The 24,507-nt window shown below is 42.7% G+C and overlaps 1 protein-coding gene across 4 annotated transcripts in view; it reads left to right on the top strand.

Annotated features, from left to right (window-relative positions):
* The window catches only part of PIP5K1C (phosphatidylinositol-4-phosphate 5-kinase type 1 gamma), a 243,409-nt gene that overhangs the window by 167,671 nt on the left and 51,231 nt on the right, over positions 1-24,507 (top strand). For 3 of the 4 annotated variants that reach the window (XM_073563060.1, XM_073563061.1, XM_073563058.1), the window contains exons 13-14: positions 8,068-8,206; positions 18,555-18,587. In XM_073563060.1, the coding sequence (XP_073419161.1) occupies positions 8,068-8,206; positions 18,555-18,587 (172 nt within the window). The remainder of the gene's footprint in view (positions 1-8,067; positions 8,207-18,554; positions 18,588-24,507) is intronic. The other variant, XM_073563059.1, reaches the window with a different exon arrangement.

Raw genomic sequence — 24,507 nt, 5'->3', positions numbered from 1 at the left:
ATTTAAGTAATCATCTAATAACTTGGGATGTACACCATGTGGTAGGTGTGTTGCCTGCCCAAAGATAGGAAAAAAAAAAGATTTTCTGTCATCTAATGGAAAGAAATGTATTACACATTCCATCAACTGTTCTACACAGACAGTTGTATACCATGCAACGTGTCCCTGTTCCCTAATCTACGCAAGATTGACCACACGTGCATTGAAGGTTAGGGCACGGGAACACGCAAGATATTCTGACAGCTGCAAAAGAGGATGATCTGGAACAACTAAAGACGATCCCTAGACATTTTAAGCAACACCATTCTTGTGATCCATCAGGTCTCCGAATTAAGAGGAATGATCATATTCGCTCTAGTCTTCATGGTAGTAACCTTAGCCGTTAATTGGTACAAAGGGAAGCTAGGTCGATATTGACCATGCATACCGTACAACCACATGGATTTAATGAATCCTTGAGTTTTGCTGCTTTTGTTTGAACTTTGACCCCACACATTGGTATGTTTGTCTTTTTTTAGTGTCTTATTTGTGTTTCGTCTCTTTTATTTGTCATTTTTGTTTTTATTATTTTTAGTTGGCCTTATTTTGCACTAACTTGTGCTATTTTTTATGGCTCCTTAGTATGACCCTGGCATATTGACTGAACATTCTTTCCTTGTGAGGATAGTGAAATCGTCATGGTTTGACTCCGTGTGATAATAAACCTAAGTGAACGGGATCATACTTGGTGGTTTTGAAAGAAGAATACCAGAATATTTGAATATGGATGAACAATTTGCCATGGCATTTTTTTCACCTACAAGATTATATTAGAGTCATAGATGTACTTTCTTATGTAGGAACCAACTAAGACTGATGCAATTTTGCACTTATGAACCTCTTCCTCTATGGACTGATAATTAGAATGGTTGTGGAATGATTATTCATTGCCAGGAATCATTGTATGAAATTTTGAGATGTTAATGGTTTGAGCCATTCTTTATCTCTGGTTATTGTATTCTGTATTCTTTTTAGGTAGTTGTGCAGATTTGCATTTTAGTTATTGATGATGTATAATGTGGGCAAGTCCGTGTATGTATATAGGTGTATACCAATTTAGTGGGGCCATGGAGAGAGTTATATGGGAAGTCTATCCTTCACTTTCACATGCTATCTCACCATTGTTATATTGGCACCTTATTAGCTTCATTAATATATTCACTTTGTAATAATTGGATGAAGTTTTTAATAATAATAATTTAAAAAAATATGTATATTAAAATTTGGCACTCTTGCACTTTATGACGTCACCTGTCTGTTTTCTTTCTTTTTGTGGCACTTTCAGTATGTATTTCAAGTTCATTGTATATCATTCATGATTGTGGTATGCACTGTATAAATATAGAATTACACACTCTCTATACTACCATCCATCACTTGTATCACTGATTTTTGGTTTTACTGACTTCTCTGTTTTTAGTTTTGTTTTTGTACCATTTTTTTATTTTTTCCTTGCCTACCCCTAGTGTTACCTTCTTTATTATCGTATACCCATTATAGGGTTAACATAATTAATACATCTATGATACTTACCCTATATATCTCTGAGTACAGTAGGTTTGAAATTGCACTCATGATAACATATTTGGAGGGGTTAATATGCTATGGCTATATATGCAGAGAAACTTATTCCGTTTGTGTCCCGGCCGGCGCACATGCGCCCTGACATTCTAGGCGTGTCTCCAATGACGGTGTCTATCAGTTGCTGTAGGCGGGGTGATGGTTGGAGCCTCCGCCCACGTGGGTTACGGTCTGATCACCGCCGCCTCGCTGACAGCCATGTTCCCTCATTGGCTTGACCTGACCCGGAAGTGTCTGTGTTGCATGCGCCAACTTTCAGCCATCTGTGAGGTACTATATTATTATAGGGGTAAACTCTACAGTAAACTACAAGTACCAGAATTCTATTCTCTCACACCTGGTGTGTCGCAGGCATATGAGTGTGTACTGAATTGAATATGATTGGTTGTTCTGGATTTATAAGGAGAGCAGGTTAAGGCTATGATGCCACCCTCCCTGAAGAAGGCACGCTGATGAAACACGTGTAGGGGAAGTGGCACCATCGTCTGGCTATTGGTAAGACATGTTTATTTTGTTCAGTATGTTTAGGGCATTGTAGGTTCATCATCTGCAGTTCACCATTATATTGTTCATGATAGTCATATGTAAAAGTTTGGGCACCCCTATTAATGTTAACCTTTTTTCTTTATAACAATTTTGGTTTTTGCAACAGGTATTTCAGTTTCATATATCTAATAACTGATGGACTCAGTTATATTTCTGGATTCAAATGAGGCTTATTGTACTAACAGAAAATGTGCAATCTGCATTTAAACAAAATTTGACCGGTGCAAAAGTATGGGCACCCTTATCATTTTCTTGTTTTGAACACTCCTAACTACTTTTTACTGACTTCCTGAAGCACTAAATTGGTTTTGTAACCTCATTGAGCTTTGAACTTCATAGCCAGGTGTATCAAATCATGAGAAAAGGTATTTAAGGTGGCCACTTGCAAGTAGTTCTCCTATTTGATTCTCCTATGAAGAGTGGCATCATGGGCTCCTCAAAACAACTCTCAAATGATCTGAAAACAAAGATTATTCAACATAGCTTTTCAGGGGAAGGATACAAAAAGTTGTCTCAGAGATTTAACCAGTCAGTTTCCACTGTGAGGAACATAGTAAGGAAATGGAAGAACACAGGTACAGTTCTTGTTAAGCCCAGAAGTGGCAGGCCAAGAAAAATATCAGAAAGGCAGAGAAGAAGAATGGTGAGAACAGTCAAGGACAATCCACAGACCACCTCCAAAGACCTGCAGCATCATCTTGCTGCAGATGGTGTCACTGTGCATCGGTCAACAATACAGCGCATGCATAACGCATTTTTGTATGACCAAACAACTCAATCTTTGTTTCATCAGTCCACAGGACCTTCTTCCAAAATGTAACCGGCTTGTCCAAATGTGCTTTTGCATACCTCAGGCGACTCTGTTTGTGGCGTGCTTGCAGAAACGGCTTCTTTCGCATCACTCTCCCATACAGCTTCTCCTTGTGCAAAGTGCGCTGTATTGTTGACCGATGCACAGTGACACCATCTGCAGCAAGATGATGCTGCAGGTCTTTGGAGGTGGTCTGTGGATTGTCCTTGACTGGAGCCATTTTGCTTTTCCAGAGCATTTGTACTACCGGTAACTTGGAAGCCCCTTATATTTCTGTTAACAGATGACAGACCTGAATGGGGACTTGCTTTCTATGTGGATTGAGTTGAAGCTTTTGTTAGGAACATTTTACATAACATTTATCCTGTGGTTTACACTGAGCGATTACAGTGCCATGCAAATGTATTCGGCACCTGGACATAACATTTATCCTGTGGTTTACACTGAGCGATTACAGTGCCATGCAAATGTATTCAGCCCCTGGAACTTTTCAACCTTTTCCCACATCATATGCTTCAAACATAAAGATACCAAATATCAATTTTTGGTGAAGAACAGGGCTGTGGAGTCAGAGCTCATTTTGGTGGAGTCGGAGTCGGAATAAAATGGTCCGACTCCGACTCCTAAAATATATAATAAATTGGGTCCAGTAGTTCAATGCATTATGTGCTGAATATTTTTTCATAGGAATTTGAGAAAGTTATGAAATGTCCTATAAATGGCTGTTCTATTCCTGATCTAAGGCTACATTCACACACAGCATTTTTGCTGCATTTTTTGAGGATTTGTTTTTCAGCTGCAAAAGCAGATCAGCTTTTTAAAAAACCGCATCACCTGAAAGGTTTTTGAGCTCAGAGGTTTTCCATAGCAAAAGCAGATTAGAAATCTGCTCTATCCATCCATTTATCCATATCTGTCTATCCATATCTTATCTGTACCAAAAAGAATGAAAGCCGGGTAGCACACAGACTAACACTCCTTTTTTTTTTTTTTTTTTTTTTTTTACCACCAGTCAGGTACACCTCATAGCTGCCCAAAAGGACACCCAGGACAGGCATTGCTCGCCTTCAGTAACACAACATCAACAACTGATAGTTGGAATAAATAGACTGCATTCACCAGACCTGAATATCATTGAACATCTGTGGGATGATTTGAAGCGGGCTGTCCATGCTCGGCGACCATCAAACTTAACTGAACTGGAATTGTTTTGTAAACGGGAATGGTCACAAATACCTTCATCCAGGATCCAGGAACTCATTAATAGCTACAGGAAGCGACTAGAGGCTGTTATTTTTGCAAAAGGAGGGTCTACGAAATATTAATGTCACTTTTATGTTGAGGTGCCCATACTTTTGCACCGGTCAAATTTTATTAAAATGCAGATTGCACATTTTCTGTTAGTACAATAAACCTCATTTGAATCCAGAAATATAACTGAATCCATCAGTTATTAGATATATGAAACTGAAATAGCTGTTGCAAAAACCAAAATTGTTATAAAGAAAAAAGGTTAACATTAATAGGGGTGCCCAAACTTTTACATATGACTGTATCTGGGTAGGAAAACCACACTTTACGTAATGGTAATGTCATCCTCTTTGGGAGGTTTTTTTAGGGTTTTTCTTTGATGTTTTTTTGATGTTTTTTTTAATAAGGTTTTTGCTTTTTTTTCCACTTGTAAATTCTGTCTGCATCATAGTCCTGACAGTCTCTCTTATATATTTCTTCTTTTAACATCAATGATTTGATTTTCCAAATTATCAATGTGAGTCAAGTCCATCCTGCAGATTTTTGAAATTACTGGGTTTATTACATCTGTTCAATTTTTTTAGAGCCTCGTCAACAAAATTTTGTATTTTTTTTTCAATTCCATCTCCTCATACTTGATGATTAATTTTATAAGATCAATTGAACAAAAAACTGCACCTTTCAAGGTGCTAATAAAAAAAAAAAAAAGTTTGAGGCTGTGTGCACACGTCCTGAATTCCCGTGGATTTTATGCGGTTTTGCCGCGTTTTTTCGCCACGAAAAAGCATCAAAAACGCATAAAATAAGCAAGTCATTGTATTCAATGGCATTCCGCACATGCTGTGCTAATGCTACATAGTTTTCCACGGCAAAATCGCATCACGGAAAAATACGCAGCATGCCCATTCTTTGTGCGGAATCGCAGGAATTCCGCACACACAGTGAAGCATTGTTCCGCTTACTTTCCTCATGTGGCTATGGCCACCATGCGCAAAGTAAGCGGAAAATGTGCGGACGGTACTCGGGGTCTGGAGGAGAGGAGACTCTCCTCCAGGCTCTGGGTACCATATCCCTGTAAAAAATAGGTTTAAAATAAAAAGTGGTGTTATTCTCCCCTTCTGTCGTCCCCCACACCGTTCCCGGGCCTCAGCGATACTCCCGCCAACTTCCGTTCCCAGTGATGCCATGAGACAATGACCTTTGATGAATTCGTGGTCTCGCGACACCGTAGCGGTCTCGCGAGACCGCTACGTCATCAAAGGTCATTGTCGCAAGGCATTGCTGGGAACGGGACTTGCCGGGAGCATCGCTGAGGCCCGGGAACGCTGCAGAGGACGCCGGAAGGTGAGAAAAACACCATTTTTTTTTTTTATTTTTAACTTTATATCTTTTTACTACTGATGCTGCATAAGGCAGCCTCAATATTAAAAAGTTGGTCACACTCGTCAAACACTGTGTTTGACGAGTGTGACCAACTTGTCAATCAGTTTTCCAAGCGATGCTACAGATCGCGTGGAAAACGCTAGTATTCTGCAAGCTAATTACGCTTGCAAAACGCTAGTTAAATCGCGGAAAATACGCAGGAATTACACATGTGGAATTCTAGTGCATTTCCCGCGGCAGGGAGTTGCGGAATTCCCACGAAAATGTCCGCACAATTCCGCAACGTATGCACATAGCCTAACATTAGACCCAATTTTTTTTTATTTTCACAAGGGTAAAAGGAGAAAATGGACCCCAAAATTTGTTGTGCAATTTCTCCTGAGTACGCCGATTACCCCATATATGGGAGAAATCTATTGTTTTGGCGCATGGCAGGGCTTGGAAGGGAAGGAGCACAGTTTGTCTTTTTGAACCCAAAATTGCCTGGAATCGAGCAGACGACATGTCACGTTTGGAGAACCCCTGATGTGCCTAAATAGTGGAAATCTCCCACAAGTGACACCATTTTAGAAAGGCATAATTTTATAGTAATGATAATGCTTTTGGTTTTATTAGCGTGTGAATTTATAATGTGTAAGTTGTGCAGAGTACATCAGATTATAAAAGTGTTTGTGTCAACAGGGTAAAAACAAATTTTATGAATTAATGGACATATGGTATGCCTTGAAGCAATCCTTAATGCAAATGCCAGGTTTCTCAGGGCAGATTTCACAATGGTAAATTGTGCCCTTTTGAATTCCCCTCTTTGAGCATACGCTGCACCTTTTTATGATCTTCCCTTCGCTGTTTGGGGGACCTCTCCAGGAAATTGTTGACCTGTTATGATACAGGTACCATCAGTTTCAGAAGTACTGGGACCCTCTCCGTCTTAAGTGCCAAGCCTCAGGACCTTGATGACTACTTCCTGAAACTGAAGGAAGGTCCCTGCATTGCCTGCAGATCTAAACAGCAGAAAAGCATAGCACAGTGCCAACTGTCGTGCAGAGCGGTGATTGCTATGTTAGATTAACTCTTTTGGCACTGATTGGTCAGTAACTATTGTTCATCAAATTATCGTCAAAGGGGTTAATCCAGAAGAGGTGACTTCGTGATCTCTCCATCCATTGTGATTGCTGTGATTGGTGCAGTCTGATGCGGCACGAATCACAGCGCACGTCACATTGATTGATTTTTATTTTTTCTTAAACTTTACTATTGATTCTGACCAGCCAATTACAGCAATTGCCTACACTTCAGGTTGGGGGGGGGGGGCAGTACAGTCCCCCTGGGTTGTCAGACTGCAGCCATCTTGTCTCTGTGCGGTGACTGGAAATAGTGGTGCTGTATATGTACTTCGCTTTGCGGGTATGCAGTTCTTGTAGTACAGTACATATATGGTGCATGTCGCCCAGGGGTTGAATAAGAATAAAAAATTTGTACAATTTTCAAAATTTTTGCCAAATTTCCTATGTTTTCACAAATGTTACCATTATCGTGAAGTATGTTATGTCACGAGAAACCAATCTCTGAATCGGTGGGATCCATTGACGCGTTCCAGGGCTATAAGCTCATAAAGTGACCGTGGTCAGAATTGTAAAATTTGTCCTGGTCAGGAAGGTGAAAACAGCCTGGGGGGTTGTAGGGGTTACAAATAATTTCAACTGAGGAAGGATCATTTTGCTCCTATGTCATTCATGGGTAGTCTGTTTAGACTGGCAGATGGCTGGGAAGCGAACATTCCTCTGAACATTCATACCTGTTTATTAGTAATGGTAAATGGGCCTTGTGATGCCTGTAATTCTTGATGTGTAAAATTTCCCCGACATCTGTCCAAAGTGCAAGTGATTAAAATATCTGGCGTGCATGCTGCCTGTGTCTGGTATGTGCCTGATATGTTATCAGCATGTTTTTGGTATGTGAGTGGGATGTATGTGCGTTTCACGTGTCTGATTTGAGAGCGATGTTTGTGCTGCATGGGTTATGTGAGAGTGATGTGCATGCCCATGAAAAACAATAGGACTGATCAGCAGCAGTTAGAGAATATTGAAAAGTGAAGTATATATGAAAATCTCATTTTTAGTCACCACTTGAATACCAATGCCATATTAGTTAGACAGGAAGCATATAGTTTTTGTTTCCTGAAGAAGTGGGCTATACTTCGAAACTTGTACAAAAATCCCCCCAAAAAAGTTTTTACATTATTTCCGGCATTTGCTGCATCTTCATCGCCTGGCATCTTGGATACAGACCACAAACTTTCCATTTTTTTTACACGTTCCATAATGATGTGAGCATGAAGGTAGGGACTTAGGCTGAATTCATACATCAAAGTTTCATGGTCCATGAACCTAAATGACCAGACTGACCATAGGTCTGTTGATCACTTATATTTTCTTTTATCCCTCTTATTTCTATAGCTCGTGCAGACTTGCTGCCCTGCACACCTCCATCATTTGAGGAGGCTACTACTGCTTCAATTGCTACAACTCTGTCTTCCACCTCTCTCTCCATTCCGGAACGCTCTCCATCTGAAACCTCAGAACACCCCCGTTATCGGTGAGTTGGGTTATATGTGCGTAATAGAGTAGTTTAGTTTTTTTTTTTTTTTTATAAATCACACAAAGGTGCCGTAAATAACAAATTGTTTTTTCAAGAAAAGCTTAATAATTGTAACTTGGAATATTCCCAAAAGCAGTCATGACTGGGCAAATTTTTTTCCTTCCTTTTCAAAAGCTATATTTTTTTGACATGGTTATATGATGGCTTTTTTGTGTGGTGGAAGGGGTGAGTTATTGCAGTTTTTGAATTACACAATTTAGTTTACATTATAAAATCAACTAAAAGAATAAGTCAACTGTGAAAGCTAAAAAAAAAATAATAATAAGCAATTCCTCAGTGTTTAGGTTTTTTTTAAAATGTTGTTCTTACGACCTTCATTATGTGATAGAAATGACCTCTGGCAATGCTTAACCTCCAGGTCAGTAAAGCTGGAGTCACACATAGCGACTCACCAGCGATCCCGACAACAATATCAACGTGTCAGGATCGCTGGTGAGTCGCTACATGATCGCTGGTGAACTGTCAAACAGACTTCACCAGCGATCAGCACAGCGACGCCGAGCGCGCGGCGTCGCTGTGTACGTTAGTTGCCAGCGCGCTGATGCAGGAAGTTGGTAACTAAGCTACACATCGGGTTTCTAAGGGACGCACGTCCCTTGGATACCCGATGTGTACATTAGTTACCAGCTGATCGCTGGTCTCCCGCCTGTCACACGCAGCGATGCGTGCTGGCCAGCGGGAGACCAGTGATGGAAGAAATGTCCAGAGGTTTCCAAGAGCGATCAGCGATACCGGCAGGGGGGTCGATCGCTGTCACACACAGCGATCTCGCTGGTGAGATCGCTGTTGTGTCACAAAACTTGTGACTCAGCAGCGATCTCGCTAGCGAGATCGCTATGTGTGACGGGGCCTTTAGACTGCGGCACTTAACCTCCCCTCATAAATGGACCTGTGTAAGGGTTTGTTTTGTATACTTGGTGAGGTTTACTTTTTCCTGGTGCCAATTTGGATGTATATGTGGCGATTTGATTGTTTGTTTTTTTTGTGATCTAAGGCTAGTTTCACACTTGCGCCTTTTTGCGCAGCGTTTCGAGCACACATGATTCGCGTGCAAAAACGCTTACAAACACTTGTAAATGCTGCATTTTTTCGACGCATCATCGTGCACATTATGACAAAAAACACTGCATTTGTAGGCGTTTTTATGCGTTTTTCCATGCATTTGCATTTTTTTATGCGCATGGTGTCACAATCACAGGAGGAAAATTCTTGAAAAATTCTTGCAACAGACTCCACCAATGGGACAGCAGTGGGCTTGTGTTATGGAAATTCTTTACATAGACCCTGTTTACAGCTGAATTCTTCACATTTCCTTGGATTTTCTCTTGACAACATGGATCTGCGCTGGAAGAGATTTCACTTCAACTTGGATCTGGACATCAGGATGGCTCAGGCTTATGCAGTTGCTTGTCATGAGCAAAGGGAGAGAGAAAGACAGCGAAGACGGCAGCGTTTGTGGATACATCCGATTATTGAACTCCGGATAAACATACTGATTACACACGGATGTCCCAACAAACCTTCAGGTATTTGCTTGGTTGTGTCCGAGATGCCATCCGGAGACAGGACACACAGCTCCGTCGTGCGATTCCTTCCGAGGAACGGCTCCTGGTCACATTGCGGTACGTAGTATTGCAAAAACAATGCCTGCATAATTTTCTTTGTTCTCACATGGACTATTCCAAAACTGGCAGAATTATTGTTCTGCCATGTAGTTAACCAAAGGCTGCATTTTTTTATGCCATGTAGTAAAGAAAAGGCTGCATATATATTTGTATGCCTGTGTTTTTCTTGGGTTATGTATTTTTTTGTGGTTCTAAACAATCTATATACACAAATATTAATTTTTTTTTTGTTTCTCGGTTTCACAGATTCCTGGCTACTGGTGAGAGCCTCTCTTCATTGCACTTCCAGTACCGTATTGGAATATCAACCTTGTCTGGAATAGTTGCGGAGACCTGCCGGGCTTTGTGGGACATTCTCTGTCCCGAATTTATGCCCCTGCCCACCGTGGAAAAGTGGTTTGAAATTGCTGAAAGATTCTGGACAGTCTGCAATTTCCCTATCTGTTTGGGTGCCGTTGATGGGAAACACATTCGTATTATGAAACCAAAAAAGAACAGGCTCTGAGTACTATAACTATAAAAAGTACTTTTCTACAGTACTCATGGCCATTTCGGATGCAGACTGTAAGTTTGTTGCAGTGGACATTGGGGGCATTTGGCCGTGGGAATGACTCCCAGGCTTTTAAGAACTCTGACATGGGCCGGAGGTTGTATGGCAACCAGTTCAATTTCCCCAGGCCACTTCCCAACACCGAAGGTCCGCCGCAGCCCTTTGTAATGGTTGGGGATGAGGCATTCCAGATGTGCCAAAACCTGCTCAAGCCCTACTCCAGCCGGGACTTGGACTACACCAAAAGAATTTTTAATTACAGGCTGACCAGGGCCAGAAGAACTGTTGAGTGTGCCTTTGGTATACTTGTCTTCAGGTGGCGCATTCTCAGCACAGCCATTAATCTGAAACTGGAAACAGTGGATGAGGTGGTGAAGGCCTGTGTGGTTCTACATAATTTTGTCATGGTTAGAGAGCACCCGAACTTTGAACTCGATGAGGCAGCTCCTAACCCATTGCCTGAATTTACTCAGCACCCTCTCAGGTCATCCGAGGAAGTTGGCCAAATAAGGGACCAATTTGCGGCCTACTTCAACTCAGATGTGGGACAGGTGGAATGGCAAGATCAAATGGTGTAAACCAAGTTTTCTTTTGTGTGTATGTTAATAAAAACCTGTGTTGATACCTGTACCGAGTGCACTCTGTCTTCTTACACTTCAATACAATAATCAACTGGCCCAGTGTACCAGTGAATTAATGATGCTGTGTCTTGTGCATCATGAATTTACTAGTACTCCTAACAAGGTGACTATACATACACACAAGTTGTATGATCTTTATCATCTCTACACTTTGAGTTCAATTTGCTGCGACGGTGGAGATAATACAAATAATTTGTGTCACCTGGCATGATAACAATAGTGATTTGGGAATGCAGTAGCACCCCTCACTATTTATGACACCTAACGCTGTGACTATAAATATTATTTGTTGTATCATCACTGTGGCTTCAGTTTGAACGCAGACAGTAGACATAATAAAGTTTATACAACTAATACAATACCCAGGCCTGGTGTCATGCTGAAGTGAGGACGCCAAAAGTAACGCATCCAGACTTTAGAAGGTTATCACACATGGGCAGGAGAATGCACATAAGAGGTAAACTGGAGCATTGCTACAGTCTGATAGAAATATATGCAGACTGAAGCGACGCTGCAGGATAAAACTCATGTGTATACACCTGGCCAGGTGTGATGGTTATGATACAAGCGCAGGGTATTGTACATATGGCGTGTATTTTCCCCGTCATCTCCTCAGTTTCTCAACTCACACTGAATAGATGATATGGTTAATTACAAGGTATATCTAGAATCACCTTGCCTTGTATCACAAAAAGTTAAATGATGTTGGTAAAAACACACCATAGTCAATTAACTTTTGATGATACCTGGCAAAGTAACAATAGATACACCTTGCACTCAGCAACATCCTCTATTCAGTATGTGTAATATTAGCTGATTCAAGAGACTGGTGTGGAAAATACATGTCATATACATTTGTGTTTTTGACTACACATCTCCAAGAATGACACAAGAAACGTGGCAGTAATGGAGCTATGTGGTGACAAAAACGCTAAGTGTACGACACAGTGTGTGTACGGTGCAGTGTTTGTAGGTGGCGAAAGACACATTAATGAAAGTTTTTTGTGAAAGCAGAATTGCACATTTATTTAAAAAAAAAAAAAATTATTTTGAAGGACGTTTGGGGGAAAAGTGGGATACTTTGGTGGTGTGGAGAGACGAGGAATGGCTGAAAGTTGAGGAAGGGGTTCTAGGTGAAGGGCGACTAAAGTAGTGGGGGAAGGGAGATCAGGGATGGAAACGGAGGCAGGTTGAGAAAGATTAGAAGGAGAGGGGGGACTGACAAAGTTTTTTGTTTTTTGGTCTTCTTTGGGGCAGGAGTCACCTGCCTGGACCGACTACCACCGTGTGACCGCCTTACATTGCTTCCCCGCCTGGAGATGGTGGACCGTGTCCGGGATGAGAAAAAGATGGAATGTGGGTCACCCCTCTGCTGCTCGGCGGTGTCGGTGCTCCTAGAAGGAGAAGTGTTCTTGGTGCTTCTTGTTGAAGTGGTGGTGGTGCTCCTACGAGGAGAAGTTGTGTCGATGCTCCTAGTAGAAGTTGTGGCGGTGCTCCTAGTAGGCAAAGTGGTGGCAGTGCTCCTAGAAGGCGAAGCGGTGGTGGTGCTCCGATGAGTGGTGGCGATGCTCCTGGAATGATGAGGAGTGGTGGCGGTGCTCCCATGCTGATGCTTGTGGTGGCGGTGCTCCTAGACGGAGATGTTGTGTCGGTGCTGCGACCATAAGAATAGGTGGTGGTGGCCCAAGCTGGTTTTGCGGTGGCGGTGCGCCAAGCTGTTGGAACGGTGGCGGTAGTGGTGCTCCAGACAGGAGCAGTGCTTGCCATGGAGGTGGCGGGGGTGGAGTGTCCAGTAGCACTCGGCATTGGTGTGGTGTAGTGGTGTCCGGCTTGGCTAGGAATGCAGGTGGCCGTGCTGTGGTATGCAGCAGAAGTCGGTACTGTGATGAAGCGAGATGGTGGCACAGGTGGGAATGACACCACTGAATGCTGCACGTACTGATTCTGCTGCATAGCCTGTAAGAAAGCAGTGTTGCAAGCCTGTAACACATTCAGCGGTTGCTCAGGACTAAGGTGTTCCACCATGCCCTGTTCAATTTTACTAAAGAAATGGTGCGCTGGTCTGTTAAGGTCGGCCTCCAGCCGGTCAAGGCGCTGGTCAACATAGTGGAAGCGGTGTTCCATGTGGGTAAAACAACTTTCCACTCTGTCGGACAGCGACTTGAGGCTGGCATGAAAGGCCTTGCTCAAGTGCATGAACTCGGGCAAGACAGGCCTGTCCGAGGCCCTTTGCCGCTAGCGGGTAGTGCCCGCATAACCAGTGGCAGAGACCTTGGACAGGGGAACACCTGATGGACCAGCTTCCTGGTCACGAGCTGTGTTGCTGACCTGCAAGTCGCTTCCTGGCTGTCGGATGGCTGGGACGGGTCTGAGGTTGATCGATGAAGAACCGCTCCAGGTGCTGTGGAAAGAAAAGTAAAACATTACTATCATGCATTTACTAGAAGCATCAGCTGTGGAATAGAAAAGCACAGGTTATTAAAAAAAATATAATAAAAAAATAAATAAAATACTTACGCTCTAGTGGCAAGGACCGGTCTCAGGAAAGCCAACTCGCCATGATAGCGGCACTTTGTTCTGGTCCTTGCCGCTGAACCACTGTGAACCTGTCCTGTTATGAATGAGTCACCGAGGAGGAAAAAACAAAAAGCAAGCTAAGCCCAGAAAACCAGAGAGGTTGGTAACTAGCGGATTGCAGACCCCTGATCCTATCCACAACAACTAGCAGTAGCCGTGGAGCGTGCCTACGGTGGTCCTAGACGCCTCGTCACGGCCGGAGAACTAAATAAGCCTAAAGAAAGAAAGGGAAAATCTAAACTGCCCCAGAGCAGACCCCAAAGCAATAGACAGCCCCCAACATGTAGTGTCTGTGAAACAAGATGAAAACACAGACACAGGTAGAAAGATAGGCTGAGCAAACAATGGGGCCCTCGCTAACTAGAAAGGACAGGAAAGAAAAGCTGCTGTCTGCAATCACGCAAAAAACCCTGCCAAAAAGAATGTCCAACACGTCTGATAGAAAAAGGCCCTGAAGTCGCTAGACTTCAAATCACTATATCAGCATTCAGGTATATTCTGAAGACAGAGCAAAAGAGATCAACTGATCATAGACAAAAATGGGGATTCGGCCCAGTCCCAGCCAGGGCTGGCTGAACACAAAAACTAAGTAAACCAGACAAAAACTCATATGAACAATAGCAGAGAAAACTTAGCTTTAGGAAGGCAGGAACCAAACTGGAAACCAGGAGCCCCAGTCCGGAAAAATCACCAGCAAGAAACTAGGGAGTCGGCTGCCTTAAATCCAATCAGAAACTCCTGATGTCCAATCGCAGTCCTCTTCCTCAGGTGGCCGGTCTCTGCCATTTAGATCAGCTTCATTACCTCCCTTCACCAACAGAGGGAGTCCAGATAGAGAATTCACTACTCCTCTGTCAGCACAGCTAGCTCCATAACCCTCACCAGAAGCCAGAGGCAAACCCGAAAATGAGCTCACAACACTGTGCCTCAGCACGAATATCAGTGTTGAAGCGGTCCTTCATTGAGCACCAACGTGTGCGGACTTTGTTCACTGTAGAAAAAACAGAAAAAACGTTATACAATGCACTGATGGCAACATCTGTATCATCTCACACACCTGAGTGAACGTGGCAAACATTCAATGCGGCATCACAAAAGAATTAAATACACAATGCAGTCACTGTTGATCCTGATGTCACAGGTGTGTTTACTGCAAGAATATATCTTGCAAGAAACACACCAGTACCTTCAGGAGCAAGAGTGAAAACAGAATCAATACAGCAGGTCCATTACACAAAGCAGTCACTGTTGATCCAGAGAGCACTAGTGTGTTTGATGCAAGAATATATCTTGCAACAAACACACCAGTACCTTCAGGAGCAAGAGTGAAAACAGAATCAATACAGCAGTCCAATACACAAAGCAGTCACTGTTGATCCAGTGAGCCCTGGTGTTTTTGATGCAAGAATATATCTTGCAACAAACGCACGAGTACCTTCAGGAGCAAGAGTGAAAACATGATCAATACAGCATTACAATCTACAATGCTGTCACTGTTGTTCCTGAGGACACTGTTATGTTCCCTGATAGAATATATCTATCAGGAAACACAAAAGTATCCTCAGGAACAAGAGTCATTGCGGCATCAAACAGCAGGGAAATACTTAACGCCTTTTTTGAAGCTGCAGAGGCGCTGTCCCACTGCGGCCACCTCATTCCAGAGCTGCCGGGTCACCACAATGTCTTTGTACTGCTGGTCACGGCTGTCCCACAACGGGACACGTTCCTGGACAAGGCGTATCAAGTGCTCGTTGTCGAGATAGATGTCTTCATCCCGTTGTGGAACCTAGAGAGAGAAAAAAAAAAAAAAAATCAGAATCTTGGAAATTGATGAGAATCACATTGAAAAAAAAGAAAACACAAAAGAAAGATATAGAGGATGAAAAACAGGACAGAAAAAAAGGAATAGAAAGAAAAATTTTTAAAAAAAGGGACTTAAAAGACTTGATACTTACATTGTGTCTCCTTGCCGTGACTTGGCTAGTCTGCTCCCGCTGTTCCGCCTCACTTGCCGGTTCCGATGCTGAGGTCTGTAAAAGAACACAAATTATTACCCATTTGTAGAGGCAGCTACACCTGCACAAAGGCAGCGAAATCCTCACCTCCTGGTCAGGTTGGGCCAGTTCTTCTTCGGATGGCGAATATTCAGATCCAGAAGACATGCTGGAATAAAAAAAACAAAAACACATTAGTATATAATATATTTTTAAGGACAGGCACACATATATAGATTTTATAATACTCACATTTTAGCTGCTGAAGCTGTAATCCAAACTTGAGTCTTGTCTCTTGCTGGGTGGGTGTATTGTCTCTTGCAGGGCTACTTATCTCTTTCAGACTGTCTGTAGAGTGTGCTCTGGCACTACAGACCCCTTCTTTCATGTACACTCCTCTAAAACAATGTTGCTTGTTTAGGGGGTGGATTAAACAAGTGTCTAGACATTGTTTACTTTGAAATCGCGCGCGCTGACATGCGCACTTCAGCGACCCCATAGATTCTAATGCTATTTTTTTGCGCATTGTGTGCGCACACGTGCGCATGCGATTTTTTAACGATGTTGGGCGGAACAAAAAAATGCAACATGTAGCGTCCGGCTCATCTGGTCGCACACCTGGAAAATGCGCAGCGCGCGTAAGCGCCGAGGCACGCGTTCAATCGCTAGACACTGCGCCCGCCATTCTAAAGATAGGGGACAATTGCGCGTGCGACCAATAGTGCACGATGCGCTGCGTGATAAAACGCTAGTGTGAAACCAGCCTAAGATGACCATAACACCATTTTTTTTTCTTTACAACTGGTCAATTTTTATATTTACATAAATTTGGATTTTTACAGATGCGGTGAAACCAAATATGAAATGTTTTTTTTTATTTATTTAGCATTGGGAATAATGGGGTAATTCATACTTTTTTTTAATATTTTGTTTTAGATTTTTAAAAGCATTTTTTTTTTTGATTAACACACTTGTTTTAGTCCCCTAGGTGACTTTACCCTGTAATCTTTTGTACCACTTTTACTCTACATAGCAAAACTCTAGTAGTGCAATATGGAGTAAAAATGAAAATTTCCTGAGTCCCAGCATTTCCTCTGTTCAGTAGCTGATGGACACCCAGATCACAACCATTTAAATGCTGTCGTCAGAGATTGACTGACATCAGCATGGAATTTTTTAAACCACAGTTATTGGAGCTAGAAATACAAAAAGAAGACACCGAATGACAAATGTGCAGAAATACCCTGCAGTAAAACATATCTTTTCACCAGCACTTGCTGATTATTGTTATACACTCACTGGCCACTTTATTAGGTACACCTGTCCAACTGTGTGTTAAGACTTAATTTCTAATCAGCCAATCACATGGCGGCAACTCAGTGCATTTAGGCATGTAGACATGGTCAAGACAATCTCCTGCAGTTCAAACCGAGCATCAGTATGGGGAAGAAAGGTGATTTGAGTGCCTTTGAACGTGGCATGATTGTTGGTGCCAGAAGGGCTGGTCTGAGTATTTCAGAAACTGCTGATCTACTGGGATTTTCACGCACAACCATCTCTAGGGTTTACAGAGAATGGTCCGAAAAAGAAAAAAAATCCAGTGAGCGGCAGTTCTGTGGCCGGAAATGCCTTGTTGATGCCAGAGGTCAGAGGAGAATGGGCATACTGGTTCGAGCTGATAGAAAGGCAACAGTGACTCAAATTGCCACCCGTTACAACCAAGGTAGGCAGAAGAGCATCTCTGAACGCACAGTGCGTCGAACTTTGAGGCAGATGGGCTACAGCAGCAGAAGACCACACTGGGTACCACTCCTCTCAGCTAAGAACAGGAAACTGAGGCTACAATTTGCACAAGCTCATCGAAATTGGACAGTAGAAGATTTGAAAAACGTTGCCTGGTCTGATGAGTCTCGATTTCTGCTGCGACATTCGGATGGTAGGGTCAGAATTTGGCGTAAACAACATGAAAGCATGGATCCATCCTGCCTTGTATCAACGGTTCAGGCTGGTGGTGGTGGTGTCATGGTGTGGGGAATTTTTTCTGGGCACTCTTTGGGCCCCTTGGTACCAATTGAGCATCGTTGCAACGCCACAGCCTACCTGAGTATTGTTGCTGACCATGTCCATCCCTTTATGACCACAATGTACCCAACATCTGATGGCTACTTTCAGCAGGATAATGCGCCATGTCATAAAGCTCGAATCATCTCAGATTGGTTTCTTGAACATGACAATGAGTTTACTGTACTCAAATGGCCTCCTCAGTCACCAGATCTCAATCCAATAGAGCATCTTTGGGATGTGGTGGAACGGGAGATTCGCATCAGGGATGTGCAGCCGACAAATCTGCGCCAACTGTGTGATGCCATCATGTCAATATGGTCCAAAATCTCTGAGGAATGCTTCCAGCACCTTGTTGAATCTCTGCCACGAAGAATTGAGGCAGTTCTGAAGGCAAAAGGGGGTCCAACCCGTTACTAGCATGGTGTACCTAATAAAGTGGCCAGTGAGTGTATGTTTTTGGAGCTAGCTCAGGGTGTTGGTGGTACTATACAGCTGGCATCCACCTGGTTTGAAACTGGCTCCTGAGCCTGCTTCATATCGGTACCAAGCGTACAGGTACGTCCTTTGTCTGGAATAGTTTAATTAAATTAAAGAGTACCTAACAATTATCATTATTTATTTTTTAAGTCCCCTCTGGTCGCTCAAAGAGCATGTGCATAAAGGAGTGAAAGTGTTCATAGAGTATAGAGTCGTGTATGGTCAGAATAGAGAGCCTGTGTGCGCCATGTTCCTGCACAGTAGGCTACTACTATTATGTGCTCTCTGTAAATACATTTTCTTTCTTGACCATATAGTGAAGCGTGCATTGTGTAACCAATTTGTCTCTTCTCACAGAAGGCGTACTCAATCATCAGGATATGATGTCAGGTAAATGCAGTCTGTATACTATGATATATGAATATGGGTGGGCTGAGGGTTTGGCCACAAGTCGGGGAGGGCTGGGATTCATTTGGGATCCTTACACTAGACACCTGTAAGCCACATTTACACTGAAGGTGAACCATCTGTGATTTATTGAATTGTTTTGGTTTTCTAATGGCCTTTTTTTCCATCAGGGAACGTCATTATTGCCAAGCGATGGCTTTCGTGACAGGAATGTGCTATCCAGGCAAATGTATTGTAGAAGTTGACCTAGAGAAGATTATCTTATTCTTGCTCCATTTGTGTATTAATAATGGATGCTTAGAGATATGCATGTTCTCAAGTTTTTCAAGAATAGTTCTTCACAAAATACCTTCTTGTTACAATAATTAAAAGGATTGATACCAAGCTTATTTACCTCTTCCTCCCTTGTATTTTACCTCTCTGCCTGACAACTCTACTGGTTGGTAGACCGCTAAATCTCCACCTGATTTTCAAACTCCTAGCCGGTTTTGGTTCTAAAAGAAAAAAGTTGAAAGATTGTATGGGTAAAAAACAAAGCAAAAAACGTTTTGTATACGGTACTTTTCCTCTGATTATTCCACTACTGATTTTCGCTTACAAACACTGATATAAAATGCTGACCAAATACTGGACACGTGAACTGGTCCTAAAACTCAGCTTATTTGTGAACTTGTTCTTCTCAGTCAACCTGACAGATCATGGAGACTTAAAGGCATGTCACACTAAGAGATATCGCTAGCAATATCGCTATAACTTGTGACGTTATAGCGATATTGCTAGCGATATCGCTGTGTCTGATACTTACCAACGACCCGCTCCCCCGCTGGTTATCGCTCATCGCGCGAGAACGTTCAGGACCACTTCTCGTCGTCAGCTTCCTGCGGCGCTTCCTGCTGTGACGACGAGCGACGCGTGGAGCCGGGCGGGAGGACGCAGGATCGCCTGGTGTGACAGGTAAGTAGCGACCCCCGTCCCCAGCGATGTCGCTAGTGAGATCTGCCTGTGTGGCAGCTCACTAGCGACCACTTAGCGATGTACCAGCGATCCTGACCACGTCATATCGCTGGTCGGGATCGCTGGTACATCGCTAAGTGTGACAGTACCCTTACTCGGAGACTTACTGGGAGCGAAAGAAAATCCTATCCCGTTCTGATCACTCAGCTAAGGACAATTATTTTATGGGTTTTTTTCCCTCTTTTCCTGCAGCCCTGATTTATGACAGTGAGCTGATCAGATCACAATACTGCTCCTCTGACTGTTGAGACACATGTCTCAAGTTGTTTCTTCAAGCAGCAATCTACCCTGACATGTCACTAGGAAGGGTTGCAGCTTGGAATATGTCCCAGCGCCCTTTTTTATTACATTTTCCAAGAATCACTTTAACTACATCTCCCATACATGTTTGATGGATGTGCACAGGAAATGTATGGAGTAAAGTAACTTTTCCAAAGTTTAGATGCCACTGCCATTAACTACCGTGGCATCTAAAGAGATAGACAGGCGAAGCCTCCTCTGTCACCCCATTGCCACCCTGTCATACAGGTGCTAATGTGCAACTTAAGGCCCCTACGTCTACCTTGTGGAGGTAACGTACAGTATATATATATGAATAAAGCATATGCATAAAGCAATTAGATAATGTGTGCAAAACTGTAAAGCGCTGCGGAATATGTTAGCATTATATAAAGATTATTATTACTATTATAGATGGTACTAGAGGACGACAAAAGAATATACAGTCCTGGTCAAAATGTTAAGACTGACACAAATTTTGGCTTTAGAGTTTGTTGCTTCAGTGTTGTTAGATCTTGTAGTCAATTGATTCTATGTTTATTGAAGCACCATTATAACCTTTTCATACATTTTTACAATTTTACTAACAAATACATCAAGTTTATGTAAAAATTCCATATTTACAGTGTTGATCCTTATTTTTCAAGACTTCTGCAACTCATCCAGATATATCCACTTCTGGGCCAAATCCTGACTGATGACAGCCCATTCTTTTTTTTTTTTTTTTTTTTTTTTATTAGTTTATTGAACCAAAGGCAGGGTATACAGTATGCAAACCGACAGCAATGAAAATATCATGTAACACACATACATATCACAGAGCATCGATGTCAAACAGCGTGTGTATACCAACTGTGCATTGAATAAAACATACTGTCAATTGCCTTATATTAGTCTGTGTATTATTCAAATAATAAAGCCTGCCTACTTCTAAAACATTACTACTACTACAACAAAACAACTATTTGCAGCCTGTGTCTATATATTTAGCTCTTTATCATGCGATATCTCCGTCCTACAACGTGAGGTGAGAAGAGTTCCACCTCTCCCATATCTTCTCAAATTTACCGGGGCTCCCTCTGTTTTGGTAAAGCGTACGCTCATATGGGATAATAGAGTTCACCAATTCTATCCAGGCCCTAAGGGAGGGATCCGAACCCCCCCATCCACCGCAGTGCCATCACCTTCCGTGCCATGAACAGTGTCTCCCGTAAGAAAATCCCCGTATAATGCCCCCATGTCTCATCATCCCACACCCCAAACAGACAAACCAATGGCTCAAGGGGAACAGGAATCTGTGCCAGGGAGGTTAATAATGATGTTACCTCTTTCCAGTAGTGTACTATAATCGGACATTGCCAAATCATGTGAACAAAATCTGCATCGGATGCATGGCATCTCAGACACTCCGAAGATTGGAAACGGCCCATCTTAAAAAGTCGAGTCGGAGTCAAATATGATTGGTTTATGATATAAAGTTGTATCATTCTATTGTTAATTGACGGAGACACCTTAGTTGGTGACTCCAGAATTTCCTCCCACTCCTCTCCCTGAGTATCAGGGATGAGCCTTTCCCATTTCCCCCTAGCCAAGCATACGGCAGATTCCGTCCCCACCGATAGCATGTGTGTGTACAGAGAGGAGATGAGACCCTGGGGACCCTGTGATTTAAGAATGCCTATCAAGGGTAGAGACGAAATAGCATTATTCTTACCGATATGTCTCGTGCGATTGAAAGGCTGATCTTAATTGCAAATATCGGAAGAATTGTGACCTCGGGACATTGCACTTAGCTTGTAATTGTTCAAAAGATAATGGTGTACCACATTCATATATATCCCCTATCGTAGAGACATTGCACTGAGGCCAGAATTCAGCAGATGGGTGGGCAAGCAGTGTCGGAAAATAACTTATTCCATAAGGGCATTTCAGCTCTGAGATCACTAAATTCAACCACCCTCTTAATCTGTCTCCAAACTAGTCTTGCCAGACGAAGCATGGGTAGCAGATGTGAAACTTTTACTTTTTCCATCTCCAAGAACCCTAGCGGGCAATCAGCACGTGCGGCATGAAGCAAATGGCTCTCAGAATTAGGAAGATGATTACCAGGCATCCTCTTATTTATAGCCCTTGCCTGTCCCGCCAGATAATATAAAAAAAAAATCCGGTAGCGCCACCCCCCCTTTTTTTGTCCTTGTAGGGTGGATAGCTTAAGTTTTGGCCTAGTTTTCCTCCATATGACCATATGAAAGACGTAATTTGAGAATTTAAGTTAGTGAAAAAAGACTTAGGCACCACCACAGCACTATGTTGGAGAAAATAGCTGATCTTAGGGAGTAGTATCATTTTAATTAGATTAATGCGTCCAGCTACAGAAAGCGGGAGTTTACTCCAAATCGTAAATTTGACTTTAACCATCTCTAATAATGGATATATATTAAGTTGTAGATCAAGTGTGCTAGATTGTGAAATATGAACACCCAAATATGTAAAATGTGGTACAATAGGCAACAAGACGAGAGTCCCAAGTCGTGACATCGGGGCACGAGAAAGAGGCATCAGAGCAGACTTCTCCCAATTTATATACAGGCCGGTATATATACTGAATTCATTTATAGTGGCGATCACCCCCGTCAACGTCTCCTCCGCACTATCCATAAATACTATCATATCATCAGCATATAGGCCTATGGTAGCCACCCGATCTGCTATCTCTATACCCATAATATTAGGAGAAGTTCTCATGCGAATTGCCAAAGCCTCTATTGCAAGAGCAAAGAGGGCCGGGGAAAGGGGACACCCCTGACGAGTCCCCCTGTGCAAGGAAAAAGTCTCGGAAATGGAACCATTTACAATGACACGGGCTTTAGGTTTCATATATAATGTATTAACCCATTTTAAAAATCTATTTCCAAAACCGTATTTCTGCAAGCATGCGTGGAGGAAAGGCCACTCAAGGGAATCAAAGGCCTTGGCCGCATCCAACGACGCCAATGCCCATCTATTGTCCGGCATCAGGGAGCTATATTGAACCACCGATTGAACCCGTCTAATATTAATGGAGGTGCTCTTCCCAGGCATAAAGCCGGTCAGGTCAGGATGTACAAGTTCCAAAATAACTGAATTTAGCCTAGTTGCCAAGATCTTCGTAAAAATTTTGTAATCCACATTTACTAAAGATATGGGGCGATAAGATCCACAGTCCAGAGGGTCCTTCCCTTCTTTCCTAAGCACTATTATATTAGCTTCATAGAAGGACTCCGGCATGACCCCCCCCCCCCCCCCCCCAAATCTCCCGGAACACCGGCAACAAAAGTATTTCCTGTACAGCTCAATAGGAGGCCATATCCCTCATGGCATCTTCTATCTCTTCCAGAGTGAACTCCGCGTCCATAAAGGCCCGCTGAGCGGCACTTAGCGTGGGAAACGTTATATCTGATAGACAGTCTAGACACCCCTGGTTACCAATGTCATTTTTTGAACTGTACAGTGAGCTATAATAATCATGGAAACATCCCATTATTTCTTCCGTCGAGGACACCACTGTACCATCTGAGCTGCTGATCTGTAATATTGTGTTAGTTGTATTGTGCTGTGCACCTAATAGGCCAGAAATTTACTAGATTGGTTCCCTAGCTCAAAGTAGGACTGGTGAGTAAAAAATAATTTACGTTTGGACTTGGAGTCTATATGTTGTGTATATAATCTTTGGGCAGTTAACCACTCCACTCTATTACCACTAGTTTGATTAGATATGTAAGCAGCCTGTAAATCCTTCAATCGTTGCTCTATTTCGTCATCCTCCCCCGACGTCACCCGTTTGATGTAGGAGATTGTCGAAGATAGGCAGCACCTCAAGTACGCCTTAAAAGGTGTCCCAAAATAAATTAACATTCCGGGGTTCGGGGTGGGAGGACACGAAAATATGTAATTGGTCAATTGTTCTGTTGGGTGACGTGATCAATTTCAGCCAGAAAGGGTTTAATTTCCATGTTATCCTACCACCCGGCGGGCCAAACCTGAGCTTAAGAATGACTGAGCTATGGTCTGAAATCCCTCTGCTTCCATGTTCAATACTATCCACCCACATCGCCAGACCACTAGATCCAAAAATGTAATCTATACGAGATAAGGAACACCTAGTGGAAGAATGTCAAGTATACTCTCTTGTTTCTGGGTGACGTGTCCTCTATAAACTGTGATAATTGGGATGTAGCTACTGTCGGGGGCCCACACTGTGTCCCGTCATCCAGTCTCAATCTATCGAGGCAATTATTCATAACCAAATTAAAATCCCCCATACAAATAACATCTGCGTCTGGGTAGTTTAAAGCAAAACTCAATGCTTTTTGGAGAATCGACGTACCAGCTGGAAGGGGATTATAAACACACAGAATAACATATTTCCTAGAAATGATCAGTGCATACACAAATATGAAGCGCCCTTCAGAGTCTCTCCGGGCCTCCCGGACCTCCCATCTAACGTCTTAGTGTATTAATAATGAGACCCCCCCCTAGAGTAACTGGTGTGAAATGCGTGTATAGACCATTGAACCCATGGTTTTTGTACACTCCGAGCCGTATCCCTGGTCAAGTGGGTCTCGACCAG

This window comes from Dendrobates tinctorius, unplaced genomic scaffold (assembly GCF_039654945.1).
Source record: "Dendrobates tinctorius isolate UK_male_01 unplaced genomic scaffold, ASM3965494v1 ptg000377l, whole genome shotgun sequence".
NCBI lineage: Eukaryota > Metazoa > Chordata > Amphibia > Anura > Dendrobatidae > Dendrobates > Dendrobates tinctorius.
Note: the sequence above shows the minus strand (reverse complement) of the source record. Positions and strands in the feature narration are given on the sequence as shown.